A 27094-nucleotide genomic window follows, 5' to 3' on the forward strand; every position below is an offset into this window, starting at 1 on the left:
GTTTGTAGGTCTAGCTTCCCTGTCATAGAAAGCTGTCCGTCACTATTTTGTATTTTTATGTTTGCATAACTTTAGCATGTGTAAGTTCAAGAAGGCTGCACTGAATGTCTACTCAGTGATTAATGTTAGGAATCATGTGCCTTAAGTTGTCGTTGACCGAATCGTCGAATAAAGACTGGCACTTTCCGATGGGCCATTTACGCATGACAAATATTCAAATCTAAAAGTACAAAAAGCAAGACACGGAACGAAGAGAAAATGTTAGTCAAGGCCAGAGACACTTAAACATCGCCTTTTCCCGCAGTTGTCCCGCTGTACATTGTTGTAGGTACTTTTACGTGAAGTTTATAAGAAGTACGATAGGAGTTGTCTTTACTGGGAGTTTGGATGCATCCTCTAAACATGCGGAGGCGGCATATAAACGACCTGATAGGCCTGATCGCGTCTTTGCAGTTTCTATATTCGACTTACACATCACTGGGTAAGTGGCAGCAATGTGACTGTCGAACCTATGCATAATTAACTGTTGTGGAATACCTGACTACCGAGTAGAAGCAAAAATGTTAACAAAACCATAGGTTCGCGACTACCTTTCACGTTTAGTCGACTAGGTGTATTCTCTGTTCAATAATAAAGCCTGTACTGGAGTACTATCGAGAGCCGTCGTTGAGGTACGTACTTCGAGGACAACCTCTCCGCCCAGCTTTCAATACATGCAAGGACCGCATGCAAGCACAATGCATTTAAGCAATGCCAGCCACGATTGTTATTGATGCAACAGAGCAGCCGTGTTCCTAAATGTTTTCATTGCGATAGCAATATGTAAATTCCAGCCAAATTGTTACCATCGCCGTCATGTTCCGGATATATCTATGCAAATTTATGCGTTATGGCTATCCATGCAAAAGATATAGTTTACTATTCCACAGCCAAAGTTGCTCAAACCAGGTCTTATATCTTTTACTAATTATTCTTCAGCATCTTTGAGAACTGCAGCGCGCAAACAAAAGTCCTGTATAATTTTATGAACAGCACATGCCTTTTATCTTAATTTTCTCAGATTAATAAAAACTGCAAAACTATAACAGTTATCACAATCTGAAAAGGATATTTTTCACTGGCGCCGCTATTTACAGGCAGCTCAGTGGCGTTTGTGCGATGGCATCGCAGGCGCTACACTACGTGATAGAGCGTTTTAGGGTGCCAGAAATTGTGCACGCACGTATGTCGAATACGCGCACAGTTCCTGCTGCGTATATTTTGAACACGATCGCAAGATTTTCAGCGCAAAGCTAATCTTTCCCATCGCTGTCAGTGCTTCGGCGTTTCGCCGAAGCTGCCATATTTTTTTTTTACACTCAGCGCCCTCAGAGATAAAAAATACCATGAGCCATTCAAATAAAAGTAACTGTGCCCTAACGACCGGCTTCCTTTGCACAGGAGCCCCAGTACCCACCGTCGTGGTCCCTCGAATCCTGGAAGAACGGAGTGATAGCGGAGAACTGGTTGTGGCCATCCATGCTGGTTGGACTTTGGCTCTGAGGAAAGTGTCTGTGCTGCGGGAACATCTAGAAGTCACGACGCTTGAGGAACATGAGAAAAGAGTTCATTACGTAAGAAGTTCCTCTCAGTTGTGCAGTATGCAACGCGAGCCGTGTGAGTATACTGGAAAGGCATCTAAATACAATTATATGTTTAGAAAGGTCGAAGGTCGCAGATGGTCGCTGAAGAAGAAAAGAAGCTGTTTATAGAGTGCTGAGAGATGGTCAGATTCTTTGACCTGTAGTGGTTGACGAGTAGCCACCGAAGGCGATGGACTGTTTTGGCGTCGTAGCCACAAGCGAAAAATGGATTAGCCAAAAACTATTTCTTTCGAAATTGAAAGTTTTCAACAGTGAAGACAAATATGTGCTGACATCTTGGCTGTCACTGTAATTCAGAGCATTGTGATTACGACAATGACGAACATAAATGTGCAGTTGCATCTAACACTGCTTTATATTTTTATATCTTATCTTATATCTTATATCGTAACTGTTTCTGTCGTATGCATAGGCACAGAAGGTGTCCCTCAAGGAATGCTTTATCACAAGAATTGCGTGTATTCGCGCTGTAATAACGCGCGTAGGTTGGTGAAACATTACCCTCCCCTTTTTCCATGGCGTTCTCCCTGAACATTTACAACCTGCGGCATGCATCACTGTGTCCTGGCTCCTTCAAGTGGTGACGCAAGTGTTGTCTACTTACGGTTTGTTGTAACCACGCGTATTCCCGCGTCTCTTTTCTATGCAGCTTTTATCTTTACGACTGGGCTACTTGGAGCGAAACTTAAGAGGCCGATCTCTGAGCGCCGGTCGGAGACGCAGCAGCACTAGGCACAATGTCGGCTGGCATTTAAAAAAAATAATTTTTGGGTTTTACGTGCCAAAAGCACTTTCTGATTATTGTTTAATAGAGCCACCGCGTGCGCCCACTGCGCATTGCTGTACAACCTACAACGTAGGTGTTTCCGGTATTGTTTCGGCTTGTACGGATTGCAGCGGTCGTAGTTGCAGGGAGGATCTTGGGGCGACAGGACTAGGCGAGCAGGAATTATTTCCTGAATTTACATTTTCGACAAGACATGTCGACAGTCTAGCGTGACTCCCATATGGAGTACGCATGTCGACGCATACAGCAAACAGCTTACGAGCACGCAGCTCACGAGTATATTTCGAGCATGACAACGAGCACTCAGCTCACGACGACGAGCACACTCTAGCAGCCGGAAATCGCTGCTTATAAGCACTTGGTCCCTCCTTTATTCCAAGCGAACGGAAACGTTCGCCCAGTCATCGTTCGACGTCACCGTTCGACGTCACCGAAGATGACCCGCCCTTTTGGAGGAGGGCTCACAAACACGTGTTGCACAGATTTCAGTGCCGCACACACACACACACAGGTGTAAAGGTCCGGAGCCGACGTCAGAGGGGCTTCGTAGAACTTTGCTTCGTCCCGGGTGGCGCGGCCGAGTACCACATTCCTGAGCTGACCCCGCGCCACGTGGCTGCCGGTTGTTCACAGTTCTCTGAAGTGCGCCCCGTCCGGTTGGATAGGAACACGTGCAGCGGGCTGAAAGCTGGCACGTTGTCACCCCGTCCGGCCATTCCTAACAGGCTTGATAATCGCGTGATAACATAAGAATGTGTACATAACATAATAGTATGTAACATAACATAATAGTATGTACGTTCATGATTGACTCTATATTAGGCTTGTAAGATTTTTTTTTGTCGCCATATACGGAAAAAGAAAGCGCCGCCGTCAACTTGTGAATGGGATGAAATGGGCTATATTTAACGTTTTAGCTACTCTAGGATCTAAAGGAAACAAATGCATCGACATCGGGAATCGAACCCACACTTTCTGCGGTAGAGGCGCAGATGGTACCACTACTCCAAAGCCCAACTTAAGATGGCGAGTTTTTAGGGGACGTTTTGACATTTGTACAACACGTTGAGCTGCCTTCGATATGCGTTTTTCTTGGGGGGGGGGGCGGTGAGGGGGGAGGGGGTTCGGCTTCTTAGCGTATTTTTTCTGCTACCATTCTGGGCAAACCCATTACAAAACCTGGCTCTCTGACAAACGCGGAACCCGCGATTACGGCTAAAGGTGCCTTTCTTTTCAAAACTGCGGGTGATTGCTGCGTTGACCAAGGAGGTTTATGTTTGCATCGACGCGGATCGCTCCCGTCTTCTACAGCCTGTAGTGGCTGCAGTTTACTCCCTGCACCCACCTGCGGTGCAAGACGAGCGTAAGGCAGCGCTGCGGGGTACCATTGTGTTCCTGCCGCCAGTGAGCGTATTTTAACCTTTTAGCGTATTTTTTCTGCTACCATTCTGGGCAAACCCATTACAAAACCTGGCTCTCTGACAAATGCGGAACCCGCGATTACGGCTAAAAGTGCCTTTCTTTTCGAAACTGCGGGTGATTGCTGCGTTGACCAAGGAGGTTTATGTTTGCATCGACGCGGATCGCTCCCGTCTTCTACAGCCTGTAGTGGCTGCAGTTTACTCCCTGCACCCACCTGCGGTGCAAGACGAGCGTAAGGCAGCGCTGCGGGGTACCATTGTGTTCCTGCCGCCAGTGAGCGTATTTTAACCTTTTAGCGTATTTTTTCTGCTACCATTCTGGGCAAACCCATTACAAAACCTGGCTCTCTGACAAATGCGGAACCCGCGATTACGGCTAAAAGTGTCTTTCTTTTCAAAACTGCGGGTGATTGCTACGTTGACCAAGGAGGTTTATGTTTGCATCGACGCGGATCGCTCCCGTCTTCTACAGCCTGTAGTGACTGCAGTTTACTCCCTGCACCCACCTGCGGTGCAAGACGAGCGTACGGCAGCGCTGCGGGGTACCATTGTGTTCCTGCCGCCAAAGAAGGCGTCGCTGCACCTATTTTCATGTCAGAAAGCCCTCCGTGCCCTATCGACTGCCATTGCCGGAGCTGTAGCAGAATATCTGCGTTCCGAGGTGGATGTGGGGTCATTGGTCTGAAGAAACGTCTAGATTTCTGGCATTTGTGTATTTACTTTTGAAAATACACAAATTATTATGCCCACATATTTTCATGTGTGTATATCTATACATATTTCCCCATATGTTGTAACCTCCGAAGATGGCTTTTACGGGTACATTGAGACAAAAGAAATAACGAAAGTGCACTCTAAAAAGTAAGTCTAACGCAGCGGCATGTTTTAAGCATACCCGATGACGTAACCAATCGCTCAGCCGTGTGACATCACTCACCCACGCTGTGTAGGACGGGAAGGGACGGCTGAAAACGCAGGGGAGCGGCGGCGCTGCAATCGGTAGCGATGTACGATTTTAAAACCTTATAAATTGCATCTTTTACTCGGGGCGCTTAAATCTATTGCTTAATGATCAGAAGAACCTGCCCTACCGACTGAGCACGCTTGTACACAATCGTCAAAACCGTTTGAGGGTCCCGTTAGGAAGTTACAAATGTTAGAAAAGTAAGTCTCTTATAGCGAGATGGCCTGCGAGATTGCTTGCAAATAAGAGAGTTAATGTAAAGCTGGACACATCTGCGACGCTAGTAGTTAAGCGATATTTCGATGTTATGCTTTTTTTCAGATTTCTAAAACGACAGCATTGATTCCTCCTTGCTACCCCCCAGCCCCCCTTTTCCTATCTGGCGCAGAAAAGTAAAAAAAAAAACAGCTATGCTAATCTCAGCTTCTTCACTGAAAACGCTTATTTGGTGTATTCTTGAATATTGTCACTTTTAATTGGCCCCTCCGGATTGGTGTCAGGGCCTAATCAATGTTTAAAATGAAATTTGCTTATTATTTTGTAAGCATCATAAACGTATCGAGAAGTAGACCACACATAACATTTGCAGCCAAGTCGCGTGGGTGTTTGCCACAGTCTTCCTCTGCTATGATTAGTTCATAATTGGGCCGTATCCTATTTTTATTCAGATGAATGGATCACGTCTGGAACAGCACCTTTACCACGACCCTCAAGCCCGCGCTGCTGTCATACTTACGCGCACTGGAGGACTTCGACTCGTGTGTATTTTACCTGTCTCTTTCGTCTCCACTCTGTGCGCACTCTGTAAATGGCTACGTGGAGATGAATCAGAATATAAAACATATGTTCAAGGCCACCAATCCATACAGCAGCAAAAAAGAAAAAAATAAGTTGTTGAGCAGAAAAAGCAAGTATACACACACGCAGGCAAAGTTGTGCTTGCGCGCGTGTGTGTGCTTGTGTGCAAGGAACTCGGAGAGCAGATAAAACAAATCTTGAGAGAGTCGGTAGAATTTCACGGTAATGGAAACAATATTAATGCCACAAAAACAGAATTTTTTGCGTAACATGGGATGGCATGCAAGATACAAATAAGTAATTGTGATTTTCGTTCTTTGAAGGTCGGCATTCTGAGCCCTACCGAACGAATACAGCCATCAGCTGCCGCTGGTTATGGTACAAGGGGTAGCGTTAAACATGAAATTTTGCCTATAGCGCATACAGACTTTGACGCTGAAAATTCATCAGACGCATTTCGAGAAGGTAAGTTTTCGTGCTAAAGGTTATAAGTATATTTTTGTTTTTTTTCTCTATGTTGCTGCAGAATAATTGTATAGGGAGTGTATTACACCGTATGTAAAAGCAGGTTGGCCGCTTGCCTAGCGTGCTGAAAGACTCACATCAGACAGCGTGTCGAAATGGAAGTTCCAATTGTGGCTGTGTTATTGCAACTCACTGATATCTCACTTCCGAAGCGCGCCAACTACAGCATCGCTTATAGTTCTGGATCCTTGTCAGGCTCACGGTCATGCCTTCTATACCGGATAAAGCTATGACTAAATTTTCATTCATGCGCAGTAATTTCTCAAAATTCTGTGCAGTACTGCAGCTGCTAGTTTCCGATGCCGTTTTCGCATCGATGTCTGTCCCAACGAAGTGCCTCAAACTGGTGGAATCTAATGGCATGCTTCCGTTTCTTTGAACCACTTTGCCCCGAAACTAGGCAGCGAGATAGCGATACTTGATAAGGTACACTTGGCTTTACTTCAAGAGATCTCCGGTGAAATTAACGGCAACCTTCAGCATTAGCCTCTGGTTGTTACGCTGTTCTTGCTTTGATGAACGCTTCCAGAGGTTGGCCTTTATCAAGCCAGTTATTTACAAGTTTATTTCCAGGTTATATTGTCTGGTTCCAGATTGCTGAAAGGGGGCTTTCTCAAACCTTGAGGGCAAGTTTTAAATAAATAGGATGTTATCATTCCTGTTGCTTCCCATTTATGCGCAACTTTTCATTCGTAAAAAGAAGTATCGTGCGTCATCTTAAGGTTATATTCTCTGGTTCCCGGTTGCTTAAAGAGATTTTTGTCAAATGTAGAGGGCCACGTTTATACGAATACAATATTGCCATTTCCGTTGCTTCCAGTTTTTCTGTGTTTTCTCTTTCGTAAATAATACTAGCATGCGCCATATACGCGTATATTATTTTATTGTATCATATTTCGCAGATGTTGATCTGCGAAATATGATACAATAAAATAATATACGCGTTTAAGATTTAAGCGAGAAACAACGAGTGAGGGCCTAGAATCTTTTTCTGGAAATAGCCGGCGAAAATTGAGTATTACAGGACTGGTATACGCAACCTTTTGTACGACGTTTTTTTTTTATCTTTTCGTTGTCTGAGGACACGGGCACTATGCCTTTTCTGTACTCCGAGTTTCTCTCCCTGATGATGTTCTACACACATATGTCGGTCGATAACATGAGGGAAGAGTGGCTTTCGAAGCGAACCACACTCTATGTATAAAGGGCAGATGAAGGGTACATTTTCATCTTATTATGATCAATTATGTGGTTTGGATGCTTGTTTTGTGCTTGTTCGGTATTGAAACGAATGCAGTCCTGCATGTTGTATGCGTGATTCCAAAGGATGTATACACTGATCGCTTGACTTTGGCGAGTGCTTGAAGCCTGCTTCACCTCCTCCGCGGGTCGGCCCGGTATCGCACTGTACCTCGCGGATCGCCCCATATTTTTGCCCATAGATGATGATACGAAAAATGCCGACCAACTAGAGGCTAACAGCTTCGCTGAAAGAAATACCGCAAATGTGTGCGAGCTTGGGGAATTACCAGTTTCCAGCAAAACTGTTCCTTTCGAGCAGTTTCAATAAGTTTCAGCTTCTTGTAGTTATGTCGCAGACTTTGAAAGGTTGCCCGCATATATATATGACTGTTCCGTTTGAAAACTTGCCCGCATGTAATGATTTGGAGCCCTTCTTGATGGGAATTGAAAAAAAAAAACCAGCAATTCATCAACACATCTGTTACTTAACCATAGTGTTTACCATGGCATCCTGCCTCCCTGACCGCCTCCCCCTCGCCCTCAAATGCCGCTACTTTATACCTGTTGAGTTCGCAGTTCATCCAGGGGGCAGCATAAATTCTTTGTTCGCAAAACACATTCAAAAGCTCCGCATCACTTGCATGCGTAATTTACTGCAAATGTCTTAATTAGTCCCATGTCATTGAAGTTTACTTACACATTGTCCGTAAGTGCCCTTTATTTTCACCAAATATAAACAAAATTTCTTGTTCAGTTCACCGAGGACATCGCCGAAACGAAGTTGGAACGTGTAATGACGCATTAAAATAGGGTAAGAGAGATGACGGCTGAGTAATTATTAGCAACACTTTTAACCGGACCAGGAATGCAAAAAATTTTATCGAGCATTTATTGAGCAGTTACCTTGTCCGCCCTCCAGTTTCCACAAAATATAAACCTTTTGTAAACTGTATATAGCTATGTCAGGACACTGAGAAGCATAGCCGATAGTGGCCATATCAGAAGCTCCTGCACTAGAATAAGTTTTTTTTTACGAAACCTGTGTTTGATCCAACCGCATTTCACTTCGCACAGAGGTTTTACATAGTGTACCACCAATTTTCGCTAAATGTGATCTTGGCGGCCTGTATAGCCAAGGCGACGGGATCAATTCTTCCCTGCTCGTTAGACACGCTCAAATCCTCTATAATGATCTAGGGTTCAATAATTATTCATAACGCTTCTAAATAAGCCAGAAGCGTTCAAACTACCGGACACATTGCCCTAAAGATGCTGCGTATTCCTTCGAAGTATAAAATATCGGAAGCGTAGAGTTTTCCTGAGACATTGGAAACTTAGCTAATAGCAGTAGCGTGATACATTCGAACACTTGCTTACAATTTTTTGACGCTGTATTTGATCAACACGCATTTACCGCCGCACATAAACTTGGCGTATTGTTCCCCTTATGTTCACAAAATTTGAACTTGGTTGTAGTTGTAATTATGCCAGCGCAGCCTGTCTGAGTCTCACACCGCTCGTGAAACAGATTAATAATGCTATGGACCACCTGCATACGTATTCTGCGTGAAAATGCGCATTTAAAGAACCCATTGGGAACATTGCCTACACATTGGCCATACCGTGCCCCTGATTTTCTGTAGATAGAAACAAGGCGCCTTGTTTAGCTCACCGAAGATACCGGAGAAGCAAACTACGAATCTCATAATATCCACGAAAATACATGGAAAAACACGGGTTTAGTAATTGCCTGCGACAGTTGCATTTAAAGTAGGAAAGTGAAAGTTTCGCAACGCACTGCACCTAAAAATTTTCCTATTTTCAACTAATTTCACCTCTGTATCGCGTGCTATTGCTTTAGCAGTCTGGGAAACATTTAGGCTAGTGGCAGTATGACCCCTATAACCCTTCAATTAGTAACTTTCTGCAAAGGCTGTAATGAACGTACACAGAATAAACATATATCACAGAGTATCACATATGTCGCATATATTACAGGGTATCACAGTACACAGAATAAACATATATAGCTGCTTCGTTCCAAGCAATAAACTTCAGTTGCAAGTCAGCGCTCGTACGTGTCGTTTCTCCGTGCTTGTCCCAGTGAACACTGCGCTGTTCTGTTTCAAATATATCGTCCTCGTTACCCGGTGACGAACCATCCGACGTGCGTGTACCCATAGATTTGCCCTATATGGTAGAGCCTTATATATATATATATATATATATATATATATATGTATATATATATATATAACGAGAAGAAAGAGGGTTAACCAAGGGGCCCGATTTTTATTAGTCATATCACAAGAAGCCAACAAACACTGACACCAAGGACATCACAGGGGAAATTACTTGTGCTTAATAAATGAAGTAAAGAAGCGATAAATTATTGGAAATGAAAGTGGGTGAAAAAACAACTAGCCGCAGGTGGGGAACGATCCCACAGCCTTCGTATTTTACATGCTATGTTCTACCAATTGCGCTACCGCGGCGCCGTATCCCCATCCACTTTCTTGGGTATTTATGTTTTCCTAGTACAAACCTAGAAGTGTTAGCCAGCGCCTTCACTCACAGACCTTGGCAGCGGACATACTTACATACATACATACATACATACATACATACATACATACATACATACATACATACATACATACATACATACATACATACATACATACATACATACATACATGCATACATACATACATGCATGCATACATACATACATACATACATACATACATACATGCACACACACATACATACATACATACATACATACATACATACATACATACATACATACATACATACATACATACATACATACATACATACATACATACATACATACATACATACATACATACATAGAACCCCCGCCCCGCAAACTGTCGACGCTTCCTCGCAGCGGCTCTTAGTCAACTCGGACACAAAGAATTACCGTTTTCTCCGTGAGCGGAGATTCTCTATCGGCGAAGAGAGCTAGGTTAGTGACCCCTATAGAGTTGTACCGGCGGCGGCGTCCGCTTTGGTCAGAGAGAATGACGTCAACATCTGCAGAGGTTAATCGGTGAGCGCAGGCGCGTTTGGCCCGGTACAGAAAAACATGTCTGGCTTTCAAAGAACGCAATACGCTTAAATACTTTCAAATGCACAAAACTGGCCACAGCGGAATATTGGTGACGTTCAAACAAATCTTCTCGTTCTGTATTAAACTGCCAAGAGATGCTTATCTGGGAACTCACTAAGAACATATCTGATGGACACTCCTAGGCAGCAGCGTTATGCTTGGTAACGACATTCTTTCTTCGCCACAGATACTGATGGCCACCCAGATTCCGCACTGCCTGAGCCTTTTATCCAGACGGCTAGGAAAGTTCCCGAGGCAAGGTCTGGAGGGTCAATTTGTAAGTTGAGTACAGTTATCAAAACAATCAGCGTTCGTTTTACCATCGAATTATATTGGCGTGTACAAATAAAGGAAGGTGAAGAAAAAAAAAGACGCGATTACACGGCAATAGAGCAGTAACTTTTGCACCATCGTAGCAATAAAGCGAAATGGGAATTCATAGCTATATACGGCAACCCGAATACAGAGCAGGGCACCTTCTTCTAGAAGCCGCGATTCAAAGCAAGAAGTTGCGTCTAAGCACTTGTGCGGCTAGCACATGTGGACTAGTAATTTAAAGCCAAGACCGTTATAAATAACTTTGCTATGTTGGAATATAGTGCAAAAAGTTCACCGAGACTCTGCCCATTTCGTAAAGCCGCTCTAGCGCCAGCTAAAGAGCCTTGCCTACATTCTTTCTTTTTGTTGTGCCGTATCATCTAAAGCATTCCCATTCCCCCGTGCATGGTTGTCTTTGGGGCTAAAGTGACACGAAGTGTGCCAGTTTTGTTGATTATGCCATTTGCGAAGGAACAAAGCGAGGCAGATGAGCGGGAACTGACGAAAGGACCGACCAACCGACTGTCAAGGCAAACAGGCAGGCAGAGCCTCCCCCAGCCTCAATTTTTCTTTCCTATAACCTATGTATATGAATATATCCGCCACGGCTTCTAAATACGAATGTTTTCAGGGTGCCTGTTCTTTACTTGGCTACTTGAGTATGTCAGTGAAGTTGGTTTTATTAAAATAACTGCAATCGCGTTATTGCCTTGTGAAGGTGAACAGTGCTACGATGTAAGCTGGAAAGAAAATATCTAAAGGTCTAGCGTCATCTAATTTTGAACTCGAAAACTTTATTTACAGACCCTGTGAATGCCACTTGTGAGACCCGCATCGCCGTAGACTCAACTTATTTTGCCTCATTTCGTAGGGATCCACGGAAACTTACCCAATACATGGCCGTACTCGTAGCCTTTGTGAGTCAAGACTTTCCCACTTCCTTACAGTTACGGATTCAGACAGAAAATCCTGCACTACTCAAGAACTCCATCTTTATATATATAGATAGTGCAGCATGCGGCAGAGTGTAGAAATAGAGAGCAAATAATAGAAAAGTAAAATGCAACAATAACTGTGTATTACGAACGTAATATGCCTTTATGTTTAAGGTTGTGTATATTTCGGCGAACATAGCATTTAAATGTCGTCAAGTCATAAGATGAAGGCACCCTTTCCCGCACACTGCTGTACCACAGTGTGTTGTTATTGGGAGACAATAGATATAAAAGAATATAATTTATTACTATACTAACAACGATAACTGACATAAAATATTTTACATTTTTCGCTGAAAATACGGCGTCCCTCATAATTGTATCGTGGCATTGACGGGTAAAACTCCAGAATTTAACTAATCTTGTACATTTTCCTTGCGACAAAATCACGCAGCACGAGTGTCCATAGTGTGACACACTCCTACACTCATAGCCATCCTATCGGGTGAAATTTTACGCTAACTAGCAGCCATGCATGACGCTAGGGACAATTGGACGTGTTTCAACATTGACGCAACGTCTTGACGTTTTTAACATACATTTGTTCATTTCAGGCGAACCTCAAGTTCCAAACTTTTCAAGAAAATATAATACATTTTCAGCTGAGTGTAACAGGAATAGTCATTTTTTCGGTAAGTGGTCAATATTACAACGTATCATCCACGTTACGCAAGCCTCACATGGTGCTGAACTTTAAGTGCCCGTGTGCGCTTCACTTATCCTATAGTCAGATAACATTCCTTTTGTCCTATTAAACATTTACTGGAACTGAAGCCGGAAAACGGCTCCCAAATGAAATGATTTAAGTATATTACTGTCCTACTAACCTCTGCGCTAACGCACGTCGAGAACCGCACCATATTTAGGTTATTTCCCTAAAGTTATGGTTATTGCTACATACGAAGCTATGGAAGGTCCTCGTTGTATACACAGACAATGAAGCGTGAAATTAACGAGATAAAAGCCTATGCTTATTCTCGGAGTGCTATCGAAAAGACTAGGAAAATATTATTTACTTCAGAATGCATCAATGTTTCCTAAAACAGTCAATTTTGTTGCACTGGCACTTCTTATGATAAAAAAGTGTCACTAAACGGAGCGCGATAAACAAAACAAAAGAATGGTCAATCTCTTTGTTCTCGGCATTTATGCAGATTTCTGCAACTTTCTCCATTTATTAGGCCATTAAATTTTCCTTAATCAACTTCATCATTCAATAGAGAAGTTAGTGTGGCCCTAAGTCACAAAGACGTATCTCACCGCAAGCGGACGGCGTAGCGCATCACTATGCATTTTCTGACGTGGAAATTCCACAATTTCGCGTGCCTCACAGTGTCTTCCTTAACCTTCTGATATCGATTTTCGTTAAAGGCTCCGTGTCGCAGAAAATTCGGTGACGGTTTCGGCATTGGCGTCTGCGGCCGAGAAAATCATCCCGAACCGCGCATCCCTTGCCACGCAGGCCCTCCGTGTGGCACAGAGGCGCTACTGATCTAATAGAACCTCTCAAAGTAAAATGCGTCCAAAAATTAGTAAAATATGAATTACACACAACCTACAGACATGAGAGCTAGCGTCGGACTGTAAGTTGAAAATACGAGAAACATTATTCTGTTACGCGGAAACTCAAAACACAAGCCGCTTTTCCAGCTGCCGTCTAAGGTCTGTTTTAGTAGGAGCGGCGCGGCCCGCTCGGTTCGTTGCAGCGCCAAAAAAAAAAAAAGAAAGAAAGAAAAGAACCAGAAAGCTCGCCTTCGTGAATAGCGTTAACTGCCAGCGTTTCGAGGAAAACATTACGGTTACATAAGCTGCAGGTGCCGGGAAGCGCACGAACCAGTCAGCGATCTTTGAATGCTATCGCGTTCCACGAGAAAATACAGGGAAGCGAAAACAAAAAAAGTCTACGTCTCACCGGTGCGGTTTTGTTTATGGCACTTGAGATCGTGGCCCCTGGAAGGGCTGTCCCGTTTCGGACCGTGATTGTAAACTACAGCATTTCATCGCGTTAGAATTAGGCGTCGCCTTACGTAGCCTGTATTCTCAGTAGATTACTTACCCGTGAACGGTCACTTATACGGGACCGTACATGTGAGAGATTAAGGCGAGTAGCCCTGTACTGTACATACATGCGTGCCCATACGTGCCAGACTTATGTTCGTATGCACGTCTCCTCACCTTTCTTCCCTCGACAAACAGCAAACATCGCCTTCGCCCTTGTGACATCACTGCGTCAATGTCTCACAGTCTGAAATAATAGTCTCATAACCTGAGCATCGTGTATAGTGCATCAAAAATAGTGCTAAAATGATGTTGCGTCTTGTGCTGTGCATCTTCATAAATGAGGCTACATAACATTACACTTTGCATAGAGTAAAAATAAAGACGGTTGTGCGCATCCCGTTAACTTGTGTAGGATTTAGATACCTGCTTCAAGAAAGCTTCCTTTACAGAGTCCAGCAGGTTTGTTGGATATCTGCAGATATATATTTTTTTTCCTTTTTTGATTACATGCAGAGAGAGAGCAATGCAAATAAAGCCAAAATTAAGAAGAAATGGTGAGAACTCCACGAGCAGAGCTAATAACAATATGGCTTCGCATCCTAACTATGTAGCTTATTTTATAAGATAATTGGCATTCATCCAGTCATGGCTTTGGGTCAATGCCTATTTTCATCAATCTTTAGCATGCGATCCACTGTATTCAGATCGTAAAAGCAGTAAATCGTGCAGCCGCATTCTCATCTTGAGAATGTTCAACTCCAAATTTCGTTTCTCCATTGTTTTAACAAGTATCTTTCATTTTTATTGCAGCACCCCGCGAAAGAAACGTTTATAAGGAAATGGGTCGAGGAACCGTCCGTCATGCTCAGTGAAACGCTGTTCGAATTCAACTCATATGTAAAAAGCGAAAGCATGTTTCAGAGGGACGACATCGTCGTGTTAGTTACTGGGTAAGACATTGACTTCAATTACCTGGTAGCGAGAATGCTGAAAGAGCGAAAAGTAAGGCACCCTAGAGTGGCATTTTTGAGAACCCGTAAAAACATTAGCTGGTATAATATGGGCGTATTAATAAAACGGGGCCAGAATTGTCGTGCACTTTCATGCTTTTCTAAATCAGCGATGTTTGCTAAGCTTAGCGGTAAGCAAGTGGACGCAGAAGACGTGAAAATTTAGACAAAAAGTCAATTTTAGAGATAAAGAGATTGAAGAAAAAGCTGAGAGGTCGGCCTGGGCTACTATACTCTAGTGCGCTACTGAGCAGGCCAATTTTGCTTTATTTAAGAGCTAACAAAATCCAAACAATAGAGAGAAACAGAAAGATGAAGTTTGCAGTAGTCAACGGGTGGTTGAATAAGCAACGTCGTTGGAGCCAACGTTTAGGCGAGGGAATTGTCTCTGTCAGGGAGCAACTGCTTACCTTTTCCGCACTCATCAACACGGTTCCTCCTTGAAACGTAGCCCAGCGCCCACCCTTGTTCGACAACTGCGGATGATCAGGCACCTGAACTGGAGCATTAGACTCAGGTGACAAATTCCCCGAGACAAACTCTGTATGCGATCAGCCTATCTGTTAATTTACCTAGTTTTGCAATTTCATAAAACAACTTCCTGTCTGAATGGAGTTTTTATTTTTTGTCCTTTCTCTATCTCTACCTTTTTTTGACATTTCGACTTCCTGTTGTCAGAAGTGTGTACGTTATCACTCCTGTTAATTTCTTTCAAAAAATACTACTTTCCATTTTTACATGATCTTTTGCTATTGTAGCCTGAAAAACAACCACAAATACTTCAGTTAACAATGCTGCATTGCTTCGCATTTCTTGTTACAGTGTTTCAAATTGATTCCGCAGTATTAATCGTATTCTAAAATAGAGAGATAGTGCAGTGAGTATTCTGTCAGTTACCACATAGTGAACGGTCCATTTCGGCTGCTGCTGAAGTGGTGACTGGCTGGCTTGGTGTATCAGCGAGAAGAAAGCCAGATGCCCCCAGCCGGTTTCCTTGCCGCTGGTACTGCTCCAGCCAATCATCATGGCCTTAGTAGGCAGTCCACTTAACGGGCACTCGCAGAAGAACAGCAATAACGCGTGATGCCTTCTAGTTGCCTTTTTTATTATTATTAAATATGTTTGTAGGAAAATTGGCATCATGACTGATGTGTGTTATTCCTGCTTGATTAGGCAAACAGTACATAGCAAATATAGTGCGGCCCAAAACAAGTAAAAAGACAACGAATGATAAGAAAATAAAATATAAATGGAATACCGGGCCGTGCTGGTATAGTTCCCAGAAAGTTCAAATTGGCACATTTTACGTTCCAAACACAAGATTTGCACACCGAGTAGTGTCAGTTGTCATTTCGTCCACTTTCATTTGGGTTTACCTTATCAATCTTATATTTCGACTTGAACAACATATATTTTTCCCTGTGCTTTCCTTGGCTTGAGTGTCTGTTGTTTTCATTATGTCTAACAAATATAGTCATTTGGTTCCCCCTCTCATCTCGTTAGAAAATACGTTTTCTTTGGAAAACTGAATCGACGAAGATAGTTCTTCCAAAGTTACTTCGCTTCGTGATTCGCCCATATGAACGAAGCAGAGCTACTTAAAATGAATGAAAATGTTAAATAAGTAGATTGTCGCAAGTCACCATGACTTCGCGCTGTGCATCTGTAGCGGCTGTTTGACATTATTCTTTCAGGCTTGACTTGGCCACGAGTCATGGTACAGGAAGACCTGTCGGCAAAAGTATAATAGGTAAGTCGACAAAATCGTGACCCAAGTATTGCGTAGCTTCTTGGACCACTACAGAGAACCTTGATGTAGACGCGCCAGGCACATTGGTAAGCAATTCCAGTCATGAACAGCACGGGGGAAAAATGAGTACTTAAATTAATTTGTATGACATTAATACTGCCGTACATTAAGAGCGTGGTCTACGCGTGAAGACACGAATGTGGGCTTTTTTGAAACGATAGTCCTTATCAATGCCGGTATTGTTGTTGAGTATGTTGTAAAGCATTGACAGTCTTAAGAATTTACGCTTTTCCGAGAGAAAGGGTGAGCCGAACAATTTGACTATATGTCATCAGCTTCTTCTACAAACATTGTTGCCTGTCACAAACCGAGCTGTCCGCTTCTGAACCCACTCCAGTACATTAACTCCATGGCGTTCTTCGGAAGAACGCCATGGTACTTGTACCTTGCTACATTACAGTAGATAAAGGCGTGACCTGCCCAAAATAATCCTTAACAAACAGCGGATTTTTATTCGCGAACATCCCTATGCTGCATTTAGATATATTGACTCGTGCTTCACCTACCACGCCATGTCATTGCAGAGTTGTTTTGTTCGTGAAGAGAGTTGAAATAAGTGTCACTGCTAGCTTAGCGACATACGTAGCCATCATACGCGTATAATTCAACGTTACTGAAAATGCACTTAGCGAGGTCATTGATAAATACATAGAAAAGGCAGCGCTCCCAAAACGCATCCCTGCGGAGCGCGCGACAAGACTTGAACATATAATGGCGATTGACTCTCAAGCACCACATGCTGTCGTCTTTCATGTAGATAAGCGTGAAGCCAGGCCCGAACTTTATCGGAGATATTAAATAAGGAAAAAAAGCTTTTGCAAGAGTTAGTGCATGCCAAACCGAAACCAACGCTAGTGCAAAAAGATAGAATCAGGCCTTGCTGCCAGAATTATTCAAGTCAGCAATGTCATGCGTAAATCCTACTAGTTACGTATCGCAAAAAAAAAGCCGGATCTGAAAGCATGCTGCATTGGAGAGAAGGAAATACTACCGTAAAGAAGACTAATCAGACAGGTGTAAGTGACGTGCCGAAGCATTTTGCAGAGGCTATCTTGATTCCCACAATCACGTTACAGATGAAAGGAGGCAAATTGTTGGCAATTGAAATTTCACAGGGCTGGCGAAAGTCGGAACGGCTTGCGGCGATTACAAGGCGGCGATCGTGGAAGACGTGCCGCGCACGTTCAGCAGCGCGCACACTATGGCCCACGAGATTGGACACCTGTGAGTTGCGTCCTGCTCAGTTTTTTGTTAACCTTCAGTACGTTCAAAATTTTACGTATTCCAACTTTACGTCGCTGCACTCTGCGGGAACATTTAAACGTGCACACGATTTTTTCGAATGCAACTATTCCAGTTCCGAAGCTTCTCGTCCTGTGCTTGTGCGAGTATCCCTCGAATGAGCTCTCCTGATGCGGAAGATCCCTGCAATTCGCGCGTGCGTGCGTGCGTGAATGTTATCTAGTGACATCGCCAAATCATTTAGAAAAGGAGGCTATTTCTTCTTCTTTTTTTTTCATTGAAGAGCGACGTAAGTAAAGCAGGGAAACCTAAAGCTGCCGAAGCAGGCTAAGTATGATATTAACGCGATAGCGTTAAGGAGCTCGTGTCGCAGAAAAGCCGGTGTCGTCGGCGTCGGTGTCGGGTGTCGGCGTCCGCGGCGTTGGCCGTGAGCGATAAATCATGGCAGGCACTTCATAAATAAAAAGCAACTTCCAAGATGGGCTGGGTGGGAATCGAACCAGGGTCTCCGGAGTGTGAGACGGAGACGCTACCACTCAGCCACGAGTTCGATGCTTGAAAGCGGTACAAAAGCGCGTCTAGTGAATGCGGTGTTGCCTTTGAAACGAGCCGTAGAAAGTTATACTGCGGTGTATACCGGTAATTATGAGCATGTAACTTACAGAAGTCGCATTTACACGAATAGCGAAGTACGTTTCCGCTACATTTCTTCTGCGCTTACCACACACGCAGAGCCATCTTGCGGCAAACAATAGACCCCCTCCTCTCAATGTACGGCGCTGCCCCGACAGGTGGCGCGCCGCGCGCGCATTGGGGCTGTGCGCGGACCGGTGCCAGGCGCCTCGCGTCCCCGACTCCCTCTCCCCTGACGACGTTTCGCCGTGCTCCCACACGGGTTGCAGAATCAAGCGCCGTTCCTTTCTTTAGATTACTATCTATCTATCTCTCTGCCCGTGCCGATCACGACGTTTGGCTGGCGTAGATCGTTTCCCCCTCCGAGACACCGAGTTCTTTGCTTCGTTCCGTTTGTTCAGGCGCGCGTTTCGTTGCCGCGCCGAACGCTGCGTTGCTCGACGCTCACCGCGTGATAGGTGGGCGCAGAGTCCGATGCGGGGCGCCTCGTAAGTGATCACTGTCTGAGCGCATTGTCTTACACCCCTTGGCGGGTCGACGGCAACGCTGTCGCGTTCCACTCTTGAAGGCGAAGCTTAAGCGTCCTCCAATTTTTCACTATAATGTAGGCTTGGCGGCACATGTCACGGCCCCGTTTCAAAGGGGGTTCTTAAGATGTCGATCCATCAATTTTACGCGCAATTGCTAGCCGCAGCTGCGTAACTGCAGTTACGACATCCGAATCCAATTTTTGTCTTGACGCGACGGCGCTTGTGCCCTTAGTTAAACATTTTGGAAGGCTCCGATACCGGAGGGTCCCGATATCGGAGTCCGCGCGAGGGTTCGAGTGATTTGTGATGCACATGGCCATGTATTGCTGCAAAGGCTCGTGTTTTCTACCGCGTTACAACTCCACCGATAGCTCACTTCGGCGCAGTGCCGAAAATATGCGCATCGTACGGCTCCAGCTCCACTTAAAAACGGGAAGCGGCGTGGGCTTGTTCCGGGCGACGCCGTAAACCACGTGTAGTACAGCGGCCCTTTATTGATGGTAAAAAAAATGGACCGGGAAATCTCTGCGTCATGGTTGGGTGGGTGACATTTCAACAAACATCAGATTGCTTGAAGGAGCGTAGGGTAGGGCGTGTTGGTATTCCATAACTTTGAGCTTTTTAGCGCACGAAAAGGGACGAGGGACAGAGGCAAGACGCGGACACAACGCTAACTTCCAAAAATTGCTTTATTCTACGAAGCGGTACACATATACATAGGTAACAGACGACAGCGTACGCATGCGCATATGTGCTGGTTTCTAATCAAATGAGACAGCAACGAGACATGTGTAATGGAAAGTTAAGATGATATCGAAGATGATCACGTTGCTGCCCGAGTCTTTTTGTAGCGTCGGCCCCCTTTCGCTGGTGGTGGCACCTTGTGCTTGACTTCACGCACTCGTTGAAGGCGCAGCAACACTGGGCCGATCCGACATTGACAAGACGCCGACGGCAACGAGTGGCCGACTCTTCAGCAGGCTGTGTCTTTGAGAGGCCATATTATCATACCAGGCAGGCAGTGACGCAACCCATGAAAGCTTCGTCGTAGTGGGGTCGGCTTTCGTAGTGTTCTGGTATATAGCGTTCCTGTATATGTAGTGTCCCTGCGGAAGCATATACAGGGGCACTAGGCTTTCGTACTGTCCGCGCCAACAAAGTCAGCCCGCCGACCATAATTTGGCTGGTCCATGCGTGGGATGAGACGATGAGGAAAACCACAATGCACTAGCCACAACGCCTTCGCTTGTATATATATTGATATATATATATTGTTTCGACGCAAGATGAGTCGAAACAGGCTTTGAAAGTTTAAATGTGCAAACATGTGCCTCTTGCGAAGTTCTGACATATTTCATATCAGTATTTGAAACAAACAACGAGTTGTTAGCCTAGATTCCAATGTACACAACAATATCGCCGCTCTGGGTAAATTGGTAGTCAGACACGAAAGGTTCCATGCGCTCTAAGGCTTCTTGAATATGCGAAACGTCTCGATAATTGGTAAGAATAATAAGAAAATCACTATCGGCTGCTCTGTTAGCACAAGAACGCACTTATGCCTTTTTACTCAGTAGTCGGTGCAAGCATTGCATGCTGCCTGGAGAAGTCATTTTTAATAAACCTCGATGCAGAAAACTCACAACCATCGCACATTCAACATCCGCACAAGCGCGCAAATCGCCAGGAGATTACCCTCGCACTCTTCCAAAACGTTTCCAGCGGTGTGCGGTAGCGGACAGCTGAGAAAAATACGGGGTAGCCAGACGTCAGAACATACAAGGGCTGTGCGGAGAAGACGCCCGTCAGCTGAGTCGAGTCAGTGAGTCGTCCACACAGAAGGAACATGTGAGACAGAGGGGCGAGCTTCCGCAAGAGGAACGTTTAGGCGAATTGATAGAATGCATTTATTTGAATAGCTGGCGCTCAGACCTGCTTTGAGCGACAAAATTTTCTTGCTTTCCATTGCATATGCGTCCTTCTTTCACCATTTGTCCTCATTTGTAAGTCTACTGATTGCCCTCCCATCCACTAGCGCCTAAAGGAGCCTCTTTTATGGTGTGGCGGATTTGCGCTGTATCTCTCTCCACAAAAAAACCTAAGGGCAAAGTGAAGCACAACTTCAATTATTGGTGGTCTCACGAGTCTAACCCACGCCGCAGGGCCTCAGCGTAGTTGATTTCGAAGCACTAACAACTAATTTGAATTGTCTGATCACTTTATTCGTCTAGGCAGCCGATACAGAAATTGAATTTAATTATAACACATCTCTCGATAGGATTGTGAGTTGGAAACTGCCTCTTCAGTTTGCCCCATCTTTCTGTTTGTACTATCGCTCTATCATCGCAAACTCTTTCACCTATTTGTTTTGCGTAGTCCCTTTATTTTATACAACTCTATAGGTTCGTTGCTTTAAATTGTTGCATCTATTGCAGCCGAACCTTCCAGATAACTGAGGACCTCGTACTTCGCTATGTCATTCTGAATTTAATTTTTATGTTCTATCACTGTCTCAATATGACAGAAAAACTAGTTGAATGCGGGAACCTGCTTTACGGTAAAGAACTCGCACTGCCGTTTGTGTCAGAAAGCAAGCTTAATATCTGCTTGACATTCTATAAATTTATCAAGCTGTACAATTATTAAAAATGCGCTATAATAATGCCAAGTCTGCAGGAACAAATAGCGAAGCTTTGGCATTTAATTGATGCAGTACATTCAAAGGCGAAAGATAAACTCAGCACGTGTTAAATGCCTGGGCAATATTGTGGGCTTTTAGGTTGTTGCCAGTGAATCGTGTACCCAGCTTCCTTTCGCCAATGTGTCAGTAAGTTTTGGTGTAAATGTTGTTTTGAGAGGCAGTGATCTATATGGACTTGCATTCTTAGGACATTTCTTACGCTAAAAGTGTTCGTAAGAGCCGATTCCAGGTAATCGTGATGTGGGACATATCATCAGCCAAGCTGGCCGGCGAATGGCAATCATCACTTTCCAATGAAAAACTTTATTTTTACTGCAGCCCGTGAAGCTATCTTAGCGCAAAGTCCTTTTCTTTTTGTACGTCGTCCTGAAGCGATAATTAAGGAATTTATTTTCTGTTCTCTTCAGCGTAGGCTCGGCGCACGATGGCTCTGAGAATGCCCAGAGTTCGGTCGACCCGAGGACTTGTCCAGAGGCTGATAAAAAGATGATGTCACCAAGGCTTGGCCGGAACATGTGGCACATGTTCTCCTACTGCAGCACCGTACAAGTAGCAGAGTTTGTCATGTGAGTACTTTAGTGAAAGCTGCTGAGAAGTGAAGGAATGAACTAACTAAAGCTGCAGGACCGTTATACCGCGTTAACTCGTCTGTCCAGTCTTCAACTTGTCATCTAACTGAGAACTCTTACGCACTAAGGCGGGAAACACAAAGAACTCGCACGTTTGGCGAGTGTCGCCACTGGAAGGGTGAGTCATGGCGTCAGAGCCTCGTTGTGTTGATCGTTCCCTTCGAATTTTTGTAGTAACGGAGTATTCTAGACAGGTATACATGATCGCTCTGATTAGCGACGGCTCGTGTGGTGTAATTCCCCAAGCTGTTCAGTGGTGTCCTCTCCACTGCGACATGTGGGCTTGGTGTTCCCAATGGTAAAAAAGCTTCAATGAACGGAACACTGCAGTTCAAACACATGGCTAGCCCTCATTTTTCTTGCTCTAAGTACTGTAAGACGCAATGGGGACAAAAAACCACTATATATGGAGCGGACGCGAGGTGACACAGGGAAGCGCAACAACCAACAGGTTTATTGTCAGATCATACCACAGTTTATAAAGCACATAACGACGCGTCGTAACTGCGTGAACAACGGTTGTAGCAGACTTTATCATATCGCGTTCGCACGTATCTGCTTTTGTTATTACTCTATCAGTGCGTTCTGTGTGTGTATGCATTCCTTGCGTAAGTTATTTCAGCTTTAGTAAGCATGACTGAAGGCGTGCTTACACAGTTGTCGTTTTATTGTTCTATTTCTAAACCTTCTCGGATTTCCCTGGTTATTTTATCTTTATTCTTTAGCTACGACTGTCGTCTTGTGAAAGTAAGCTGCGCATTGACATTGACATTTGCTCGGTAATCCAACAGCCAGGACACATCCGGCAGCCCAAGTTGACTCTCCTACCATGAATGGCCAGAAACGTACAGTGCGAAAGAAACAAACATGGCTGAAAGAGCCAAAGAGAGCTATCGTGTAGAAAAAAGAAAAAGAAAGAAAACGGGTGCACATCCGTAAAACCCCACTAGATATTGTAATAAAGCTCGACTAACGTGGCCAACATTTTAATATACCTGCCGAATTGGCAACTTAAAACCAGGTGGAACGTGACTTGTAAGCAAAAGCTTCATCAAAACAAGAAAGAAAACGTGAAATGAATTCTGAAATCAGAATTTAAGAAGTCGCAGTTTCGCCCGAAAGGCGAAACATCGATTGCGATAGCAAATTAGTAAAGAGCTAGAGGAAGTAAGGATAGCAGTTTAATCGGCCGTATGAACTCGTAAACATTCGCTTATAATTTATTTACAAGCATGATGTCAGTGCACACAAGTAAACATACAGCCACCACACTCGATGAGCGCCGGCACTCGCTGTCGAAACGATGATGCGTGCAAGGAAGCAGCGGCGAACGAAGTGATTTTCGTGATGTTTATCGATCGCTTCAGCGGAAGGGCGGCAAGAACACAGAGCACACAAAGGTATGTCGTCTGCAGGTCCCTTTCCAGATAAGGCGCGCGCCCGTGCGCGACCGTGCAAAGCACGGACTTGTTGGCGGAGTCAAAGCCACCACCTCGCGCTGCCGCTCCCTTTCCTCCCTATTGCGCGCGAGGTTGAGCCGCGATCGTCAGTTCCCCTTGTGCCCGGCCGAGGAATATATTCTTGCTGCAGGAGCACAACGCCCCCCCCCCCCCCTCTTCCCTCCCGTCCCCCCACGGCCTTTCGAACGACGGAAGGTGGCGCGTTTGCTCTACGCTTTCCTCCTTCGCGCACGCCAGCTTGAGCCGCGATGGTCGGCTTCTCACGCGTGCTTTCGCTCGCACATACAGCATACGACGCGTGGCGGCGATGTTATCGCCTTTGAACTGTATACGGAAAATTACGGCAACGGCGAAGAGGACGGCGAAAATGCGCTTGGAGTGTCCAAATATTTACTATCGCAAGAAAAAGAGCGTAAAATTGAAAATGTGCATTAAAATATAGATGCTACGGCAAAAAAAAAAAATACTACAGAGTTGCTTTATCTTGCAGAAACAGAACTCAATTTCCAGCGAGGCTGTTTCTTTCGAGCAGTAGCAATAAAAGTTTCAGCTGCCTGTAATAAAATCACACAGTTCAAAACCTATATGACTGGTAAGTACGGGAACTTACCAAATGTATAACGCCTTCGTGTACTTGGTAATGAAATTTTTAGATGCAGTATTTCATCCACATGCACTTTACTTTGCGGGAACATTGGCCATAATGTTCCCCCCATTTTCGTCAAATGCGACCTTGTTGGCCTTTACAGGTCCTCCAGGGCAGTAGTTTAAATTATGCGTTGTTTCTAAAACACACGTACAACGCTTCGGTTGGCATGCATACGTAACTTACTGCTAAGGCCGCAGTTTGTCCGCACACTTTGAACTCTATTAACAAAGTTATACAAATACATACAAGGCACCACGCACGTACCCAAGGGGGGGGGGGGCACCCTGTCCACGCCACCACTCCCCACACACATACCTAAAGCGCCGCCAAATCAATGTTGAGACTTGACAGCTATTCGGCGGCCGACATTTTGCTGTCTTTTTTACTGATTTTGGATGGCGGTAGTTATCGGCATCTCCTGTGGTTGAAGGCCAGTTTTCTAATCGATTCGGTGCCCTCGCGATTAGTTCGAGATGCGTTCAGTTGTCACCATCTATTCAACACTCACGCGCATCGGTGTTCTTTCGTTAGTTCAACTTTCTTTGTTCACACTAATCCCGGGACCAGGAAAGGGATTGATATCGTGGTCAGGTGGTCTCTATGCTCATGGAACGAGTTGCGGCCGGAGAAAGCGCCAGTTGCATTTAACTTTTCCTTTTGCTTCATAATTTCCTCGAGTGACGGCTCGTCGCAACGCTGGCAGATCGTCGGTACCATATAACCGCGATATGGGTTAGATAAGGCGGAAAATAAAATAATGCGAGGCAGCGTCCATCATCAAACCCTGCAATAACCGTTCAGCCCATAAGAATATGACTGTCACCCGTTACCTCGTCTGGTTTTTCCCTCATTGTACAACACTTTTGGTGCAGAACACGCAACTGCAAACATGAGTCGCAAAGTTGAGAAATTAAGCGATCAACTAAGGTAGAGAGCCAAGGCAACAGAAACAGGAAGAAAAAGCAAAAATTAGGAAATTTCACCGTTGTTTATGAAAATATTTATAGAACAACATCTTATTTAAAAAGGAAGTAGAGAAAGGGGAGAACAATTCCGTGTGCTTTGAATGACGCTTCTACAGTTACCAGTCGAGCCGCCTGACGTAGCCACTTCTGTGATGTGCTAATGTGGGTATTTTTCTAACCTTCTGCAGTGGGCGTAGCACGTCTAGAACGGCAGCGTCCTGCGCTCTACGCGGTTGTACGAGACTGGCGGCCACGCATCGTTACGCAACTTCTCAAATAACAAAACGAGTAGGTTTTGGTACTTGGTAGAGCAGTAAATGAGGGATCCTAAAGAACTGTAATAGTTCCGCAAATATATATTTCTCTATAATTCTTCCAGAGCTAATACAAAAAACGCTACTACAGACAGATACAGCTTAAGTATGCAGGGAAGTCCCGCCCACGCCCTCATAACCGCCAGCCACTGTTCCTTCGCGTGGCTGCACATAATTCGTACTTTTCCTGTTAGTCATATAAGGCGGTACCCATAAAAATAAACTTATTAGCGCGTAATTTTATACGTTTTCCCTCGCCTATTATAGTAGAATGGCGAAAGCCTAATTCTTTATTGAACTAAAATAAAATGCTTGCTTTGCTGCAAGTATTTATTGTCAAGTTTCACTTCAGTTGGCAGTGAAGTTTTATGAGTAAAACGGGTTAAGCAGTAAAATAACTGTACCGCACACTTTTGAAGAGTGAAATGCTCAGACTCCATACACTTTATCCGTGTTTGTTGCACACATCATTGCTTCCGCCGATGAAAAGACTCTTCATGAACAGCAGACGCTCCGGAGGTATCAAGTACAACGCCATTTTGAAAAGGCATGACATGACATGACAACAGACACGACATGATTGGCTGGCGGAGTAACAACCCCGCGCGGCCCGTGTGCCTTGGCTTCCAACTGCAGTTTTTTTTTTTTAAGTTGTATTGTACTATCGTAACCTCTATTTAGCACTTTGACTTGGTTACTTGTTCTTGGCAGTGTTCTTCCTGTGCTTCTTTCTTGCGCGAGTCCATTTGACTTGGTTCCTTGTTTGCCAAGTAAAGGAGAAGTGTATCTCACAGGCGTACCTGTGACATACCCCTTATTTCATTTCTCTTTTGCGAGTTTACGCGTCTTTATGGCGAATCTTTACTGGCACTTTCGTGCTAGTAAAGGTACCCCTCTCATTTGCATAGAAAAGTCACCTTCGGTTGCCCCCCTCCCCCTTCAAGGAAGAATTCTGGGTACTTGCCCTCAAGGCACATCTTGTAATTCATCGAGGACAGTGGAGAAGCCTACGGTTACCTCGACCAACCCATAAAAAAGAGAACAATACAAGGGTTTAGTAATAATTTACAACGCTTTCTAGTCATACCAGGAATGTTAAAGTTTGTGTTATGCAGAGTTCTGTCAGGACATTGATAAACGTATCTCTCAACAGCAGCGTGACTCCAGCGAGCAGTTGCCTAACAATTTTTAATAGGCTGTATTTTATTCACATCCACTTAATTTCGCATTTGTGTCCTCATAGAGGTCCGCCAACTTTTCTTAATTTTGCATTTGCTGCCGTATGTAGTTGCGTGAGGGCAGCGGGCAAAATTTCTCA

The 27094-nt window shown here is 44.5% G+C and overlaps 1 protein-coding gene across 1 annotated transcript in view; it reads left to right on the forward strand.

Annotated features, from left to right (window-relative positions):
• Positions 1-351: 351 nt before the first annotated feature.
• LOC142582826 (venom metalloproteinase antarease-like TtrivMP_A) overlaps positions 352-27094 on the forward strand; it is a 32454-nt gene continuing 5711 nt past the window's right edge. Inside the window, exons 1-11 of the mRNA XM_075692885.1 lie at positions 352-481; positions 1441-1613; positions 5484-5573; positions 5937-6078; positions 10707-10796; positions 11642-11754; positions 12387-12464; positions 14644-14783; positions 16538-16593; positions 17769-17877; positions 22167-22325. Of these exons, the coding sequence (XP_075549000.1) occupies positions 388-481; positions 1441-1613; positions 5484-5573; positions 5937-6078; positions 10707-10796; positions 11642-11754; positions 12387-12464; positions 14644-14783; positions 16538-16593; positions 17769-17877; positions 22167-22325 (1244 nt within the window). The 5' untranslated portion in view covers positions 352-387. The remainder of the gene's footprint in view (positions 482-1440; positions 1614-5483; positions 5574-5936; positions 6079-10706; positions 10797-11641; positions 11755-12386; positions 12465-14643; positions 14784-16537; positions 16594-17768; positions 17878-22166; positions 22326-27094) is intronic.

Source organism: Dermacentor variabilis, chromosome 5 (genome assembly GCF_050947875.1).
Source record: "Dermacentor variabilis isolate Ectoservices chromosome 5, ASM5094787v1, whole genome shotgun sequence".
Classification (NCBI taxonomy): domain Eukaryota; kingdom Metazoa; phylum Arthropoda; class Arachnida; order Ixodida; family Ixodidae; genus Dermacentor; species Dermacentor variabilis.